General features: G+C 36.6%; 4 protein-coding genes across 4 annotated transcripts; all 4 read left to right on the forward strand.

Moving 5' to 3' along the window:
* Positions 1–294: 294 nt before the first annotated feature.
* Positions 295–5274, forward strand: LOC118262150 (catalase-like). Its single transcript, XM_035573312.2, has 3 exons — positions 295–455; positions 3083–3292; positions 3693–5274. Exons 2-3 carry the CDS (start codon positions 3179–3181, stop codon positions 5160–5162), a joined length of 1584 nt encoding a protein of 527 aa, XP_035429205.2. The 5' UTR covers positions 295–455; positions 3083–3178; the 3' UTR covers positions 5163–5274.
* A 1248-nt stretch (positions 5275–6522) lies between these two features.
* On the forward strand, positions 6523–8425 carry LOC118262151 (catalase-like). The gene is made up of 2 exons (XM_035573313.2): positions 6523–6752; positions 6953–8425. The coding sequence occupies exons 1-2, from the start codon at positions 6642–6644 to the stop codon at positions 8384–8386; spliced, it is 1545 nt and encodes a 514-aa protein (XP_035429206.2). The 5' UTR covers positions 6523–6641; the 3' UTR covers positions 8387–8425.
* Positions 8426–9961: 1536 nt separating this feature from the next.
* On the forward strand, positions 9962–11809 carry LOC118262153 (catalase-like). The gene is given in 3 exon segments (XM_035573314.2): positions 9962–10164; positions 10312–11404; positions 11407–11809. Coding segments are annotated over 3 exon segments (1518 nt in total). The 5' UTR covers positions 9962–10068; the 3' UTR covers positions 11736–11809.
* Positions 11810–13040: 1231 nt separating this feature from the next.
* LOC118261852 (catalase-like) lies at positions 13041–14880 on the forward strand. The gene is made up of 2 exons (XM_050701347.1): positions 13041–13240; positions 13389–14880. The coding sequence occupies exons 1-2, from the start codon at positions 13145–13147 to the stop codon at positions 14811–14813; spliced, it is 1521 nt and encodes a 506-aa protein (XP_050557304.1). The 5' UTR covers positions 13041–13144; the 3' UTR covers positions 14814–14880.
* The last annotated feature ends 1303 nt before the right edge of the window (positions 14881–16183 follow it).

The raw sequence follows: 16183 nt of genomic DNA on the forward strand, positions 1-16183 counted from the left end.
ATTTCCTTTTAAAGATGAATAGAATGCGCATAAAAAGTCCGAGCTAAACTTTGACATTGCAGTAATTCGGCATTCATTGCCGATTTTGTAAACAATACAATCGACACTTTCCTAATTAACCGAGCAATGGAAGCATAATGTACCAATCAGCCAATTTAGGCATTGTTTAATGGAGCAATTTATTACACTTGTTACATTTAGGCCAGAATGTTGAATAATTGAACTGCATAGTACAAGAAAACAGATTGCAACACATTTTATTTCATAATCAGTAGACTGTGACGGAGGTCGCAAGAAAAGTTCTTGTTTTACCGCCAACAGCTTCAATATGGTTGACAGCAGTATCCGTTGGAAGTCGTGAATCGTTTTTGAAATTGGAAGGATTTATATTTTTTTAATAATTTCTTTTTTTTATAAAGTGTGCAATTTAGGTACTGTGATATTAATTTACATAGGTATGTATGGTGTTTTGTTTTATTGTTTATTTTAGTCAAAAGTGCTTAAATACTAAGAAATATCGTGGTTTTTGTAATGCCCAGTGTATGGTAAAACACCATATCATATATCTTTAACATACATCTATTAACATAAATTGCATCTATACATAGGTAATATATCGTCAATGAATAAAGATAGGCGTGATGTTGTGTTTATTAAAACTCCGCTCAAATCTTAAAACTTTTTTATCTATTACATTAATTGACATAAGTGACAAGGGGATTGAAGAACGAAGTTTGAAAACAAAATGTGGTCGATTTCCAAACCTATTTCTTAACCACGATTATTCACAATGACGATTACACGGCCTATGAAACTATCTTCTCCATAATTTTCTTCCTTTATTTGTATTGCAGGAAAATTAAATGGATGCTAATGTTTCCTGCGATAATTATTAATGCCTTGACTAATGTTTTCTTGTCTAAGTACTTATAATTTATTAAGTGATTAAGGAAAGAAGAGTTTGCCAAAGGTTTATAAATTCTGTCGTACCTACTTGATTATTACCTACTATGTTCCTTACCGATTCTAATTTATCGATAATAATAATTAGGGAATTATTCGGGAGTAAGTAAATAGGGAGCAATTTTAGTTTCTATATTTTTAGTTATTAATAATTACGGAAATCAATAGGCGGGTTTAACGTTGCAGGTTCGTTCACAGTTTTCATTGTTTTTTAGTAAGATGCAAGCATCTGTCATCAGCGGCCACCAATAATTTTTCTGTTCTGGCCGCTTATTATTTATGTAGGATGCATGCAATCGTCTAAATTAAATGACGCTTGAGACGCTTTGCCTAGAAGTACCCCCTTTTTTAACGTGTGGATCCTCAATCGTCGGAAGTACCTAGTTTTTAAAGTTGCGAAAAACTTTTGTTAGTAAATATACTTATTACTATATCTATTTAAAAAAACAGAAGCCTCAATGTAGAATTTTCTTATGTGCTGCGTTAGCGTTTACAAATCACAATTTTACATGAATAATATGATGTACCTACATTAATTACGCCCTAACTAAACGGAACACGGGACAGCATTAAATTTGTTTACGTTGATCACACAAATAGTCTTTCTGTGCACGTTCAAAAGCACTAGCCATGTAGTCAGTCAAACCTCTTGGATTTTTTGCTATAGAATAATTTATTCACTTGCCCTACATTTAGAACTCATTTTCATTTTACAACAATAATAGAATTTGTAAGACATCTATTGTGCATATAATAGCTGAGAATCAATGTTGCAAGTAAACAAAGCAAGTATTGAATTAGATTGACAATGTAATTTTGTGGTTTTTCATGGGCATTTGCTATACCTAACTATTACGTCTTATACCTACTTATACTTATATGTTATATACTTCTTAAATGTACTTTAATGTTTGTTTTTTTATTTGAAATCGCTATCTTTGGATTAATTGGTCCGAATAAAAAAACCTTTTAAAAACTTAAGTTTTATTTATGGAACAAACTAGCAAACGTATCACCTGATAGTAAGCAATCGCCGCCGCCCATGGACTCTTGAAACACAAGTGCGTTGCTGGCCTTTAGGAATTTAAGGGTTATTGGGGAATCGGGAATTAGGTCTCCGGTAACCTCACTCACACAACGAAACACTACGCAAGCGTTGTTTCACGTCGGTTTTCGGTGAGGCCGTGGTATCACTCCGGTCGAGCCGGCCCATTCGTGCCGAAGCATGGCTCTCCCACACTTAATTTTGAACGTTGGCTGGGTTTTACTGAATCGGAATATAAAAGCGGTATTTAAAACTTGCTGATTAAGTAATTAACCTTACTTAATAGTTAGCCTTTCTATAAGCCGTTGGATAAAAGCGGTTTAATACCTTTTAATACCTGATCGTAAATCATAAAATCAATCATCATTTGTAAAATGGTACATACTTCATACTTACATTTATTTAAGAGCTCAGTTCGATAAACGGCGTCTGATGTTCAGTTTTCGTAAATCCATAATTATTATCTATGCTATGGGACTTATACATATAAGTATGTAATTAATTAACTAAAAAATAACGGTTTACTCACGTACTTAATGTACGTGAGTAAAGTAGGACAAAAGTTCTGCTAGAATCGAGTCACAGTTGGATTCTTTATCATGAGCAGTTAGCGCAGACGCGGCGACGTCGCGTCGTGCAGCCTACTCTCGCGCCGCTTCGTCGCCGAGTCCTTGTGTGACTCGAAACTAGTATTTAGAGTTTTTCTCCATTAATGTACGTTAACCGTGATTTTTAGTTAATTTAGTATGTCTCACGATAGTTATTATAAAAATAAAGTATGTACTTATAAATACTTATCACCAGTGAATACGTTCACCTCTACACCTGAAACTCAGGGCCTTACAAGGCTAAACTATTATGTTATTTCAATTAAGGAATATCGTAACAGGATGCGTCGATACATACCTACCTATATATTTATAATAAGGTTATATAATAATTATTGTCTGGTACACCAATTAACATAATAAATCAACAATCGTGTAAGAATAAATGCAATGCCAATTGAAATTAAACACTGATGTTATTTTGATAAACTTTTTTTTTAATATAAGGATTATATTTAAATTTCAGACAGAACGTGGTCTCTTCTTGTGCCAACGACAAGAACAAGGGTCAGAGAAAATACTGCGATGTCTATGGTGATTTTGAAAAGAGAAGTAAATTAGAATGTGTTTGAAAATGCTGAGGCTGTTGTTTTTGGTGGCGATGGCGGTCGTCACAGCGAAGGTCCAAGATGATCCGGCTGCTAACCAAATAGTCATATTCAAAGAGAAAAGTAAGGTGAGAATACTTTGATAGAAAAGTTAATTAATTATCACTAGCGACCAGCCCCAGGTCTCCATGAGCGCAATGGTGATATATTATGCCCTCTTGAATCACTCTATTGGTTAAAGAAAACCGCATCATAATTCGTTGCGTAGTTTTAAAAATTTAAGCATAAAAAGGCACATAGGGACAGAAAAAGTGACTTTTTTATACTATGTAATGAAATTATACCTAAGGTCTTTAAATACCTAACGATTGAATAATATAGGTATTCAATTCATCAATTCTAAGAACAACTTATTTCTCAAGAGGCAATGAATTAAATCTTACCAAAACCAAAACCTATTCACGCATTTTATTACTTATTATTAAGTTCATTTCTATAATTATAAACACATTGTTTCTAATTTTCCAGGGACCCATTGCAACAATGACAACCGCTGCTGGTGCACCCATCGAACAAAAAGAAGCTACAGTCACATTGAACGAGAGGTTGATATTCAATGAATATTTTATGGACACTATGACCCACTTGGTAAGGGAAAGAATCCCAGAACGATTGGTCCACGCAAAGGCTGGCGGTGCCTTTGGTTATTTTGAAGTAACACATGATATAACAGACATCTGCAAAGCTAAATTATTTAGTAAAGTAGGCAAGAAGACGCCTATCGCAGCCAGGTTCTCCCCAGTCGTCGTTGAGCGAGGAGGCATTGACACTTCAAGAGACGCCCGAGGATTTGCCCTCAAATTCTACACTGAAGATGGTAACTTCGACATAGTTGGCTTTAACACTCCCATGTACGTCTACAAAGATCCTCTTCTATTCCCCACTTTCGTACGAGCACAGAAAAGGAACCCAGCGACGAATTTGCTAGATCCAAACATGCTTTGGGACTTCCTAACGCTACGTCCAGAAAGTTTGCACATGTTTTTACTAGTATTTGGTGATCGAGGAATCCCAGACGGTTATAGACACATGCCTGGTTTCGGTATTCACACTTTCCAAGTTGTAAATAAACACGGTGACAGCCACTTTATCAGGTTCCATTTCAGACCAGATGCAGGCATCAAAAACTTACGTTCAGAAGAAGCAAGAAAGTTAGCGGGCACTGATCCAGATTATGCAACTAGAGATTTGTATAGAGCTATTGGGGAAGGACACTATCCAAGTTGGACTGCCAGTATTCAGGTTCTAAGCGAGGATGACGTTAAAGAAGCTGACTTCGATGTCTTTGACGTTACCAGAGTATTACCGTTGGACAAGTATCCTCTAAGACCGTTGGGTCGGTTCGTGTTGAACAAGAATCCTGTCAATTATTTTGCTGAAATCGAGCAGTTAGCATACAGTCCCGCGAACTTAGTGCCAGGTATTCTCGGAGGGCCTGACAAAGTGTTCGAAGCTCGTCGTTTGGCGTACAGAGATGCTCAGTATTACCGCTTGGGATCAAACTTTTTCAACATACCTGTAAATTGTCCTTTACAAAACAGAGCTTTCCCGTACAACCGTGACGGTGTGCCTCCTGTCAAGGACAATCAGAAAGACATACCTAATTATTATCCTAATTCATTCCATGGACCTGTGCCTTACAAAGAAAAGGATAGGGTTGAATTGATTGAGGTTCACCAAGACCAACCGGATAATTTCGAACAAGCTCGAGAGTTGTATATCAATGAAATGGAGCCCGAAGAAAGGCAGAGATTGGTTGAGAACATTCTTTACAGTTTGGGTCCTGCTACTAAGTTTTTGCAAGACCGTGCGGTGAAAATGTTCGGTCGGATACATTCAGATCTAAGTGACAGGATATACCAAGGTCTACAGGCAAATAGGACCAAAAATCCCTACGAAATTGATTTAGGTTTCTTTGGAGCACATTCTTACTTTTAAGTACCTCATTAGTATTTAAGTTGTACAATTTGTTAATGTTTTGTTACTACGTTTTTATAGTTATTTTATTCCTTGTTTAAAGTATCTAATAAAATGTTCTCTCTGTAATATAGATATTATTTCGTGTTTCAATAATAGATTGTTAAGTAAACTTACTTACGTTTACGCTTAAGGAAACAATGTAACCAAGAATTGTACTGTACTCGTAATAGATAATTTTAATATTTGCATTGACGTAACATGATTAAAAAAGAATAACTTATGCAGTTTCTTGCTCATACAATAGATAATTGTAATATTTGCATTGACGTTCAAAAGTGTCCTACTTAATTATTATGTCTCACGAAAGTTATAGTGTCTTATTTATTATTTGAAATAAATAATTATTTACTTTTGAAGTAGTTGTTATAGGCTTATTTTCAACAGTATTAATATATTAAAAGACACATAAAAGTCTTGTTTTTTGACTCAGGGGGTGTACTCTAATTCAACGAAAAACGAAGTTTCGTCCGAAACTTCGCACGTACTACAATTCCATTTATTGCGAACCTTTGTGAACAAAAATGAACGAATGAAATGAAGATAAATAAATAGGTTTTGATTTGAAATTAAAAATAAAACGTTATTTTAAATAAAATATTTCATTAGTAAATCAATAAAACCTACGGCCGAAAATTAAACAAAACTTCGGATTTGAGAACCGGAGTAGGTCCCCAGTTTTCGTTGGACTAAAAATTACTCTAAGAAATTGCTATGTAAATTTCAGTTTTACGGTAAGATAGGTTCACTACTTGACCGATTAAAACATATTAACTAACGTCAAACCTAGTAATTTAACTCGACTAAAGACAATTAATATATGTTTAGTTTAAAAATTTTAGAAGAGAAAGTGTGATAAGTGGGTATTATAATTGTTCATGCAATTTTAAAGATACGGCAAGTATTCAGACTTTAGAGTTTAAAATGTAAAAAAATATACTTAAACTCTAGGCATAGCTATCTAAGCCTATGCAAATTAAATTAGAAATCTAGTTTAAAGAAGGCTAGAACTAGTTAGAACGAATAGATACCCGAATAATTAATTTATAATACCTCCTGAAACGATAGCTTTTCTTAGAAAACACTAAGAACAGAGTAATTTTCTTTTTTTTAACAATGGTCGAGTTTACCAGTTATAGTTATTTAAAAACATATTAGAAGGTTATTAAGGATTATATTATCATGGAGTACAAATTAAATTGTATTAGGATAACATAAATTTAAATAATTATTTATTCAGCACGTGACACGACTCTGTCTAAGTAGGCGATACTTAAGTTGCATTTAAAACAAAACTATTTAATTTTCATCAATACTATTCTTTGAATCGACGTGTTTATACGCTTTTTAAAATATTTTATTCGACGGTAAAAAATATCTATATTTGTAACATTGGCATGTAAAGAAAATCGAACAAACGAACGAATTTCAAAAATAGAAATGTTTTTAAAAACACTGCCTTTGTTTATGGCCATAATGGCGGCCCTGGCCGCGGCCGAAGACGATAACCCAGCTGCGGATCAACTCGTTTTATTTAAAAATAGGACTGAGGTAAGTCTTTTGTCTAATTAAATTAATTATTATTAATTTAGAGTATACGTGGTGAAAGACTGGTAAATAAATATTTTTCACACAAACTTTTGCAAGTCTACAATTTATTGAATATAGAAATTAATAGTAATTGTTAAAATAATTAACCCTATGATATTTAAATCAAGCTCAAAACAATCAATTTTTTTCCTTCATTTCAGGGACCTATTGCCATCATGACTACCGCTGCAGGAGCACCAATAGAATATCAATCCACAATTACATTGAATAAACGATTGCTCTTCAACGAGTTTTTAATGGACAGTTTGACCCACGTTGTCAGAGAAAGAATACCAGAACGACTAGTCCACGCTAAAGCCGCAGGAGCATTCGGGTATTTTGAAGTAACTCACGATATTTCTGACATATGCAGGGCGAAGTTATTCAAAATGGGCGAGAAGACTCCTATAGCTGCGAGGTTTTCCCTAGTGATCTCCGAACGTGGTGGCAGCGACACACAAAGAGATGTTCGAGGATTTGCCCTCAAATTTTATACTAAAGACGGGAACTTCGACATTGTTGGCTTCAACACACCCATGTACGCCTACAAGGATCCCATACTCTTCCCTACATTCGTACGATCACAGAAAAGAAACCCAGCCACGGACCTACATGATCCCAATATGTTGTGGGACTACATAACCATAAACCCTGAAAGTTTCCACATGTTTTTACTATATTTCAGTGATCGTGGAATCCCAGATGGCTATCGACATATGCCTGGATTTGGTATTCACACTTATCAAGTTGTTAATAATCGTAGCGAGAATCACTTCATTAGGTTCCATTTCCTACCAGATGCTGGCATCAAAAACATATTGTCAGAGGAAGCAAGGCGAATAGCAGGTTTTGATACAGACTATTCAACAAGAGATTTATACAATGCTATCGAGACTGGAAACTTCCCCAGCTGGACGGCAAGCATTCAGGTATTAACTGAGAGTGATGTCAAAAATGCAGGATTCGATGTGTTTGACGTTACAAAAGTATTGCCTCAGGATAAATACCCTTTGAAACCTTTGGGTCGCTTCGTATTGAACAGAAATCCTGTGAATTACTTTGCCGAAATTGAACAGTTGGCTTTTAGTCCCGCGAATTTAGTAGATGGCATTTTGGGAGGACCAGATAAAGTGTTTGAAGCTCGACGTTTGGCCTATAGAGATGCTCAGTATCACCGCTTGGGAGGTAACTTTTTGAGAATACCCGTAAACTGTCCCATGCGCCATAAAGCTTACCCATACAACCGTGATGGTGTGCCTCCTCTGAATGATAATTTAGGAGACATACCTAATTACTATCCTAATTCTTTTAATGGTCCTGTTCCATATGTGGACAACAATGTTGGTGAACTGATAGAGATATATCAGGATGAACCGAACAACTTCGACCAATCTCGTGAATTATACGTGAATGAATTGGACGCTGAAGAGAAGAAGAGACTGGTAGAGAACATAGTGTATAGCTTGAAGAATGCAGCCGGATTTTTGCAAAAACGAGCTATAAAGATGTTTAAGCGAATTCAGCAGGACCTTAGTGAGAGGGTGGAGCGAGCTCTGCGGAACGCGACAATGAACCCTCACTGTCATGATAATTAAATCTATGTTGAACAAACAATATATAATATTCAATATTAATATTTGTAATTGTTTTTAGTCCCGATTTTTAGAGACTAGCGCTACTATATAACAGAGTTTTTACTTAATGCATGTTCCGTAGAAATCCATACTAATATTTTTATTTTATTTTTATCCAATCACCTGGATTGGGTTTAATAAAATATATAGCACTTTATTAAATTGCGGACAAAGCCGCGGGTGAATAAATAAGTGTGTGTTATAAAATTTCTTGTTTTCTTTATTCATTAGGTATATTTAGCTTCTGATTAGGTACTGATAAAGTAAGCAAGTTATTCGAAGTAGAACATAATTGTCTTATCGACGAATTTAATTTGATAGAATTCACATATTTTTATTGTGCTTGTCTTTTTCAGCTTTAACACACTCTTCTCTTTTGTAGATGCATATTAAATACTGCAGATGAATACCAACTATCACGAGCTTCTTGCCGTCCATATACATACGAAGGTTGATAATGTGAACAGTTGTAAGGTGTCTCGGGATCATTCCTTCTCTTGGATCTTAGGGTATTGTGAGTTTTTAAGAGTTCAGTTTATATTGTGAAGGATTATTTAGTAGTTTGGTTAGTAATGTTCCCTGATCTATAAAACTAACTTTCACCAATGTAGACCCTTATACAGTTACCAATACACAGTTAACGTTGTATACCCTTATACAGTTACCATTATATATTTATAGGTTTACACCCCACTTTCATGATCCAATAATGTATGATAAATAGAAGGTTAAACACAGAAGTGTTAGTTATTTTATGTCGAAAGATTATTCACACAAAATTATACACAAAATAATTTTCCCTCTTGTAACATCCCATCTTGACTTCAACGATTTCAACGAAGAGAGTCATACAGAGTAGCATCTTCGCAAAGATCTTGGTAAATCACACTTTAAATCTAAACATTTATATAATTATGTTTGTCCTACGTTACCCAAGTCTGAAGGACCAAACCTGACGGAAGGTAGTCCTATAGCTAACTAAAGTTACCAAGATAGCCCAAAGGACTAGAAAGCTAAAGGGACAGTTTTCAGTCAACCGATCAAATGATCCAAATCGATCTCCAGCTATACGTAGGGATAATAATATAAAAGAGGCTACACGTAAGCAGGTTAGATCTGCTTAAAAGGTTTATGTTAGGCAATGGACAGAAGCAATCTGACAATGGCGATGAAGAAGAAGCGAAGCAAGAGCTTAAACGTTCTAAATGAAATGATGAATGGGTAGAGTTTACAAAAGAAATCAAGAGGACACGTGATCCCAAATTGGAATTGTTTAATAAAAATGAATTTAAGTGTAGTAAATAAGGACTTGTATTAGACACTAATTACTTTAATTTCATTGCATAGCAGATTGCACATTGCAAAGCGGGCGTTATGCAAATCTAAATAGATAAGTAACTGATAGGTCACAAAAATTGTTTATACTTTATAGCATTGCTACTGACTTTCATTATACTGAGAAAAGATAACAAAAATACTATAGTTTACTACTTTAATTACTCTTTCAAAACTATCACTTTATTCTCTGATATTGGGAAGACAAGACTAACAGTTAAATTTTTAAGAACAAAAATATATTTTCGAACTAAATACGGTAATGGTGTAATTGTATCACGAAGAACTTCTGTTATAAAGTAATAAACATGATACGAGTATTGCTTTTGGTTGTAACAACAGTAGCCTGGGTACAAGGCGATGCAGCTAATAATCAAATCATTGAATTCAAAGAAAGGACCAAGGTAAGCGTTTTCAGGAACTTTTATTTTATTACTAGAACATTGTTTGAACTGTAGATGGTGATTTAGATAAAAGTTGGAAATGAAAATCAATTGTTTTTGTAAGAAATTATTTTCGTATTTCTCAATAGCATTCCTGTTATGTTCTAGGGCCCTATTGCTACCATGACTACTGCAGCAGGAGCATACGTCGAAGAAGAAGACACATCAACTTTAAATAAGAATTTGTTTAATAACGAGTTTTTTATGGACACCATCACACACGTCGTCAGAGAAAGAATACCTGAACGTCTGGTCCACGCAAAGGGCAGCGGTGCATTCGGTTATTTCGAAGTAACAGACGATATAACTGATATATGCAGAGCGAAATTATTCAGCAAAGTTGGCAAGAGGACACCTATTGCTGTAAGATTCTCCACGAGGGCTAGTGAGAGGGGTAGTATTGAAACGTCCAGAGATATTCGAGGATTCTCTGTTAAATTCTATACAGAAGATGGTAACTTTGACATAGCTGGTTTGAATACACCTATGTTTATGGTCAAAGATCCGGTACAGTTTTCTTCTCTAGTGCGGTCATTTAAAAAGAACCCGTCTACAAATTTGTATGATGCCAATTCACTTTGGGACTTTGTGACGCAGGTACCAGAGCTTTTGTTTGTTTGTTTGGTAGTATTTAGTGACCGAGGAATTCCAGATGGTTACCGACATATGCCTGGGTTTGCTATTCATACGTATCAAGTAGTAAATAAGCACGGGGAGAGCCACTTCATTAGGTTTCACTTTGAACCAGACGCAGGTATTAAAAATCTTTTGACGGATGAAGCAAGGAGGATAGCGGGCGCTGATCCCGATTATGCAACTAGAGATTTATATAATGCCATTGCAAAAGGAAACTTCCCAAGTTGGACGGCGAGTATTCAAGTCTTGAGTGAGAGTGACGTTAAAAATGCTGATTTTGATGTCTTTGACGTTACGAAAATACTTCCTCTAGATAAGTATCCATTGCGTCCATTGGGTCGTTTGGTTTTGAATAGAAATCCTGTTAATTTCTTCGCAGAAGTTGAGCAGCTCGGGTTTTGTCCTGCAAATTTAGTTGATGGTATTCTTGGGGGTCCAGACAAGATATATGAATCTCGCCGAATGGCATACAGAGATGCTCAGTACCACCGTTTGGGTGGGAATTTCTTAAAAATACCTGTAAACTGTCCTATGCGGCACAGAGCATTTCCTTATAACCGTGACGGTGTGCCCCAGTTAACGACAATGAAAGAGACATACCTAATTACTATCCTAATTCATTCCATGGACCTGTTCCTTACAAAAATAAGCATAGAGTTGAATTGATTAAGATACAAGAAGAAGAGGCAAACAATTACGATCAAGCTCGAGAGTGGTATCTCAATGAAATTAGACCTTCAGAGAGGAAGAGGTTAGTGCACAATATCGTGGATAGTTTGAAACCTGCTGCCAAGTTTTTGCATGACCGAGCTGTGGATGTATATACTCGTATACACCCAGATCTCGGGGCACAAGTAAGGCAAGCTCTACTAGCAAACAGCACTGGGGATATGTAAACATGTGAATTAAAATTGATTGCTTAAAATTTTCTTGTCAAAATAAAAAATATAAACTTCAGTTGTCATTCATATGAATATTTTATTTATTTCGTAATAAACGTCCTTTTTAATAACAGGAATAAGCAATTGAACGGTTTATAGCTTTTCTATTTATCTCAATCGAGAGATTTTTGGTGGTGATCGGTTAACTTCAGCCGTTAGTTTTCTGGTTATTAATTACTATGTTATCGGCTTACTCACGTAAGTGTTTGACGAGGAACTCGACTAGTTTCAAGCCATTCTAGAGGCTCATATTCATGAGCAGTATTCCGCGACACCTGACGCGGCGATTGTCGCGCTACTACTGGCGACTCGAGATTCGCGCCCATCGCGTACTATCCGGCGTGCGCGACGATGGTGGCTCGTTAGACTTGTTCGCCGGCGGCTGCGTAGGTGTTGGGTTCGAATCCCGGGTCGATGCAAAAACGTGCCAAAAATACATACTTACATACTCTCGAAAAACATAACCCTCTTTCTGGCGCAGTCGGGTAAAAAGTAGACTGGTATCTCATAAAATATGAATGTTAATTGGATCCTCGAATGGAAAACCAAGTTAAACAGCTTATCGTAAGAATAATTCACTGCTTTTTGCCCGACTGCGCCAGAAGGAGGGTTATGTTTTTCGAGAGTATGTATGTATGTATGTATGTATGTATGTATGTTTGGCACGCTCTGCAGCTGCACTTAAAACCGCTCTTTTGGGCAGCGCTGGGCAGCACGAGTGGCATTAAGCAGTGGCATGAGAAGTATACATTTACATACTCGTCCTGCCCACTTCCCTCCTCACTACAGCTGAATGTAAATGAGGCATAAAAGAGGCTACACGTAAGCAGGTTAGATCTGCTTAAAAGGTTTATGTTAGGCAATGGACAGAAGCAATCTGACAATGGCGATGATGAAGAAGCGAAGCAAGAGTTTAAACTTTCTAAATGAAATGATGCATGGGTAGAGTTTAAAAAAGAAATCAAGAGGACGCGTGCTCCCAAATTGGAATCGTTTGGTAAAATGAATTTAAGTGTAGTAAATAAGGACAATAAGGACATGTATTAGAGACTTATTACTTTAATTTCATTGCATAGCAGATTGCACAGCGGCAGTTATGCAAATCTAAATAGATAAGTAAATGATAACTCACAAAAATTGTTTATACTTCATAGTATTGCTACCGACTTTCATTATACTGAGAAAAGATAACAAAAATACTATAGTTTACTACTTTAATTACTCTTTCAAAACTTTACTTTATTCCCAGATATTGGGTAGACAAGACTTATAGTTAGATTTTAAAGAACAAAAATATATTTTCGAACTAAATACGGTAATGGTGTAATTGTATCAGGACGAACTTCTGTCAGAAAGTAATAAACATGATACGAATATTGGTTTTGGTTGTAACAACGGTAGCCGGGGTACAAGGCGATGCAGCTAATAATCAAATCATTGAATTCAAAGAAAGGACCAAGGTAAGCGTTTCGGTGGTACTTTTATTTTATTACTAGAAAATTGTTAGAACTGTAAATGATGATTTAGATAAAAGCTGAAATTGAAAATCGATTGTTTTTGTAAGAATTTATTTTCATATTTCTCAATAACATTCCTGTTATGTTCTAGGGCCCTATTGCTACCATGACTACTGCAGCAGGAGCATACGTCGAAGAAGAAGACACATCAACTTTAAATAAGAATTTGTTTAATAACGAGTTTTTTATGGACACCATCACACACGTCGTCAGAGAAAGAATACCTGAACGTCTGGTCCACGCAAAGGGCAGCGGTGCATTCGGTTATTTCGAAGTAACAGACGATATAACTGATATATGCAGAGCGAAATTATTTAGCAAAGTTGGCAAGAGGACTCCCATTGCTGTAAGATTCTCGATGAGTGCTAGTGAGAGAGGTAGTGTTGAAACGTCCAGAAATATTCGAGGATTCTCCGTTAAATTCTATACAGAAGATGGCAACTTTGACATAGCTGGTTTTAATACACCTATGTTCATGGTCAAAGATCCGGTCCAGTTTTCTTCTCTAGTGCGGTCATTTAAAAAGAACCCGTCAACAAATTTGTATGATGCCAATTCACTTTGGGACTATGTGACGCAGGTACCAGAGCTTTTGTTTATTTGTATGGTACTATTTAGTGACCGAGGAATTCCAGATGGTTACCGACATATGCCTGGGTTTGCTATTCATACGTATCAAGTGGTAAATAAGCACGGGGAGAGTCACTTCATTAGGTTTCACTTCGAACCAGACGCAGGTATTAAAAATCTTTTGACGGATGAAGCAAGAAGGATAGCGGGCGCTGATCCCGATTATGCAACTAGAGATTTATATAATGCCATTGCAAAAGGAAACTTCCCAAGTTGGACAGCGAGTATTCAAGTCTTGAGTGAAAGTGACGTTAAAAATGCTGATTTTGATGTCTTTGACGTTACGAAAATACTTCCTCTAGATAAGTATCCATTGCGTCCATTGGGTCGTTTGGTTTTGAATAGAAATCCTGTTAATTTCTTCGCAGAAGTTGAACAGCTCGGGTTTTGTCCTGCAAATTTAGTTGATGGTATTCTTGGGGGTCCAGACAAGATATATGAATCTCGCCGAATGGCATACAGAGATGCTCAGTACCACCGTTTGGGTGGGAATTTCTTAAAAATACCTGTAAACTGTCCTATGCGGCACAGAGCATTTCCTTATAACCGTGACGGTGTGCCCCCAGTTAACGACAATGAAAGAGACGTACCTAATTACTATCCTAATTCATTCCATGGGCCTGTTCCTTACAAAAATAAGCATAGAGTTGAATTGATTAAGATACAAGAAGAAGAGGCAAACAATTACGATCAAGCTCGAGAGTGGTATCTCAATGAAATTAGACCTTCAGAGAGGAAGAGGTTAGTGCACAATATTGTGGATAGTTTGAAACCTGCTGCCAAGTTTTTGCATGACCGAGCTGTGGATGTATATACTCGTATACATCCAGATCTCGGGGCACAAGTAAGGCAAGCTCTGCTAGCAAACAGCACTGGGGATATCTGAAAACGTCTGAATTAAAATTAATTGTTTAAAATAAAATTTTCTTGTCTAAATAAAAAATACAACTTCATCGTCATTCATGTGAATATTTTATTTATTTCGTAATAAACGTCCTTTTTAATAACAGGAATAAGCAACTGAACTGTTTATAGCTTTTCTATTTATCTCCATCGAGAGATTTTTGGTGGTGATCGGTCATTAACTTCAGCCGTTAGTTTTCTGGTTATTAATTACTATGTTATCGGCTTACTCACGTAAGTGTTTGACGAGGAACTCGACTAGTTTCAAGCCGTGCTAGAGGCTCATATTCATGAGCAGCATTCCGCGACACCCGACGCGGCGATTGTCGCGCTGCTACTGGCGACTCGAGTTTCGCGCCCATCGCGCCCTCTGCCTGGAATCACGCGTACTATCCAGCGCACGCGACGATGATGGCTCGTTAGACTCGTTCGCCGGCGGCTGCGTAGGTGTTGGGTTCGAATACCGGGTCGATGCAAAAACGTGGCAAAAATACATACTTACATACACTCGAAAAACATAACCCTCCTTCTGGCGCAGTCGGGTAAAAAGTAGACTGGTATCTCATAAAATATGGATGTTAATTGGATCCTTGAATGGAAAACCAAGTTAAACAGCTTATCGTAAGAATAATTCACTGCTTTTTACCCGACTGCGCCAGAAGGAGGGTTATGTTTTTCGAGAGTATGTATGTATGTATGTATGTATGTTTGGCACGCTCTGCAGCCGCACTAAAAACCGCTCTTTTGGGGTGCGCTGGGCAGTACGAGTGGCATTAAGCAGTGGCATGAGAAGCATACGTTTACATACTCGTCCTGCCCACTTCCCTGCTTACTACAGCTGAATGTAAATGAGGCACAAAAGAGGCTATACGTAAGCAGGTCAGATCAAGGGGCCTACCCTGGTTCTCGAATTCGAAGTTTCGTTTAATTTTCGGCCGTAGGTTTTATTGATTTACTAATAGAATTACTTAAAATAACGTTTTATTTTTAATTCCATATCAAAACCTACTTATTTATCTTCATTTCATTCGTTCATTCACAAAGGTTCGCAATAAATGGAATTGTAGTACGAAATTTGCGAAATTTCTGACGAAACTTCGTTTTTTAGGGTTCCGTAGCCAAATGGCAAAAAACGGAACCCTTATAGATTCGTCATGTTCGTTAAAGTAGAATAGACCCCCTAGCTTTTAGAGGAAGCAAGAGGTTTATGTTAGGCAATGGACAGAAGCAATCTGACAATGGCGATGATGAAGAAGCGAAGCAAGAATTTAAACGTTCTAAATGAAATGATGTTTGGGTAGAGTTTAAAAAAGAAATCAAGAGGACACGTGATCTCCAATTGAAATTGTTTAA

This window comes from Spodoptera frugiperda, chromosome 20, assembly GCF_023101765.2.
Source record: "Spodoptera frugiperda isolate SF20-4 chromosome 20, AGI-APGP_CSIRO_Sfru_2.0, whole genome shotgun sequence".
Taxonomy (NCBI): Eukaryota; Metazoa; Arthropoda; class Insecta; order Lepidoptera; family Noctuidae; genus Spodoptera; species Spodoptera frugiperda.

Bases quoted from the DNA above. Each gene is read 5' to 3' on its own strand.
- LOC118262150 (XM_035573312.2), top strand. From the start codon at position 3,179: ATGTGTTTGAAAATGCTGAGGCTGTTGTTTTTGGTGGCGATGGCGGTC. The intron at 3,293-3,692 runs GTGAGAATACTT...CTAATTTTCCAG, and splicing joins TATTCAAAGAGAAAAGTAAG to GGACCCATTGCAACAATGAC.
- LOC118262151 (XM_035573313.2), top strand. From the start codon at position 6,642: ATGTTTTTAAAAACACTGCCTTTGTTTATGGCCATAATGGCGGCCCTG. The intron at 6,753-6,952 runs GTAAGTCTTTTG...CCTTCATTTCAG, and splicing joins TATTTAAAAATAGGACTGAG to GGACCTATTGCCATCATGAC.
- LOC118261852 (XM_050701347.1), top strand. From the start codon at position 13,145: ATGATACGAATATTGGTTTTGGTTGTAACAACGGTAGCCGGGGTACAA. The intron at 13,241-13,388 runs GTAAGCGTTTCG...GTTATGTTCTAG, and splicing joins AATTCAAAGAAAGGACCAAG to GGCCCTATTGCTACCATGAC.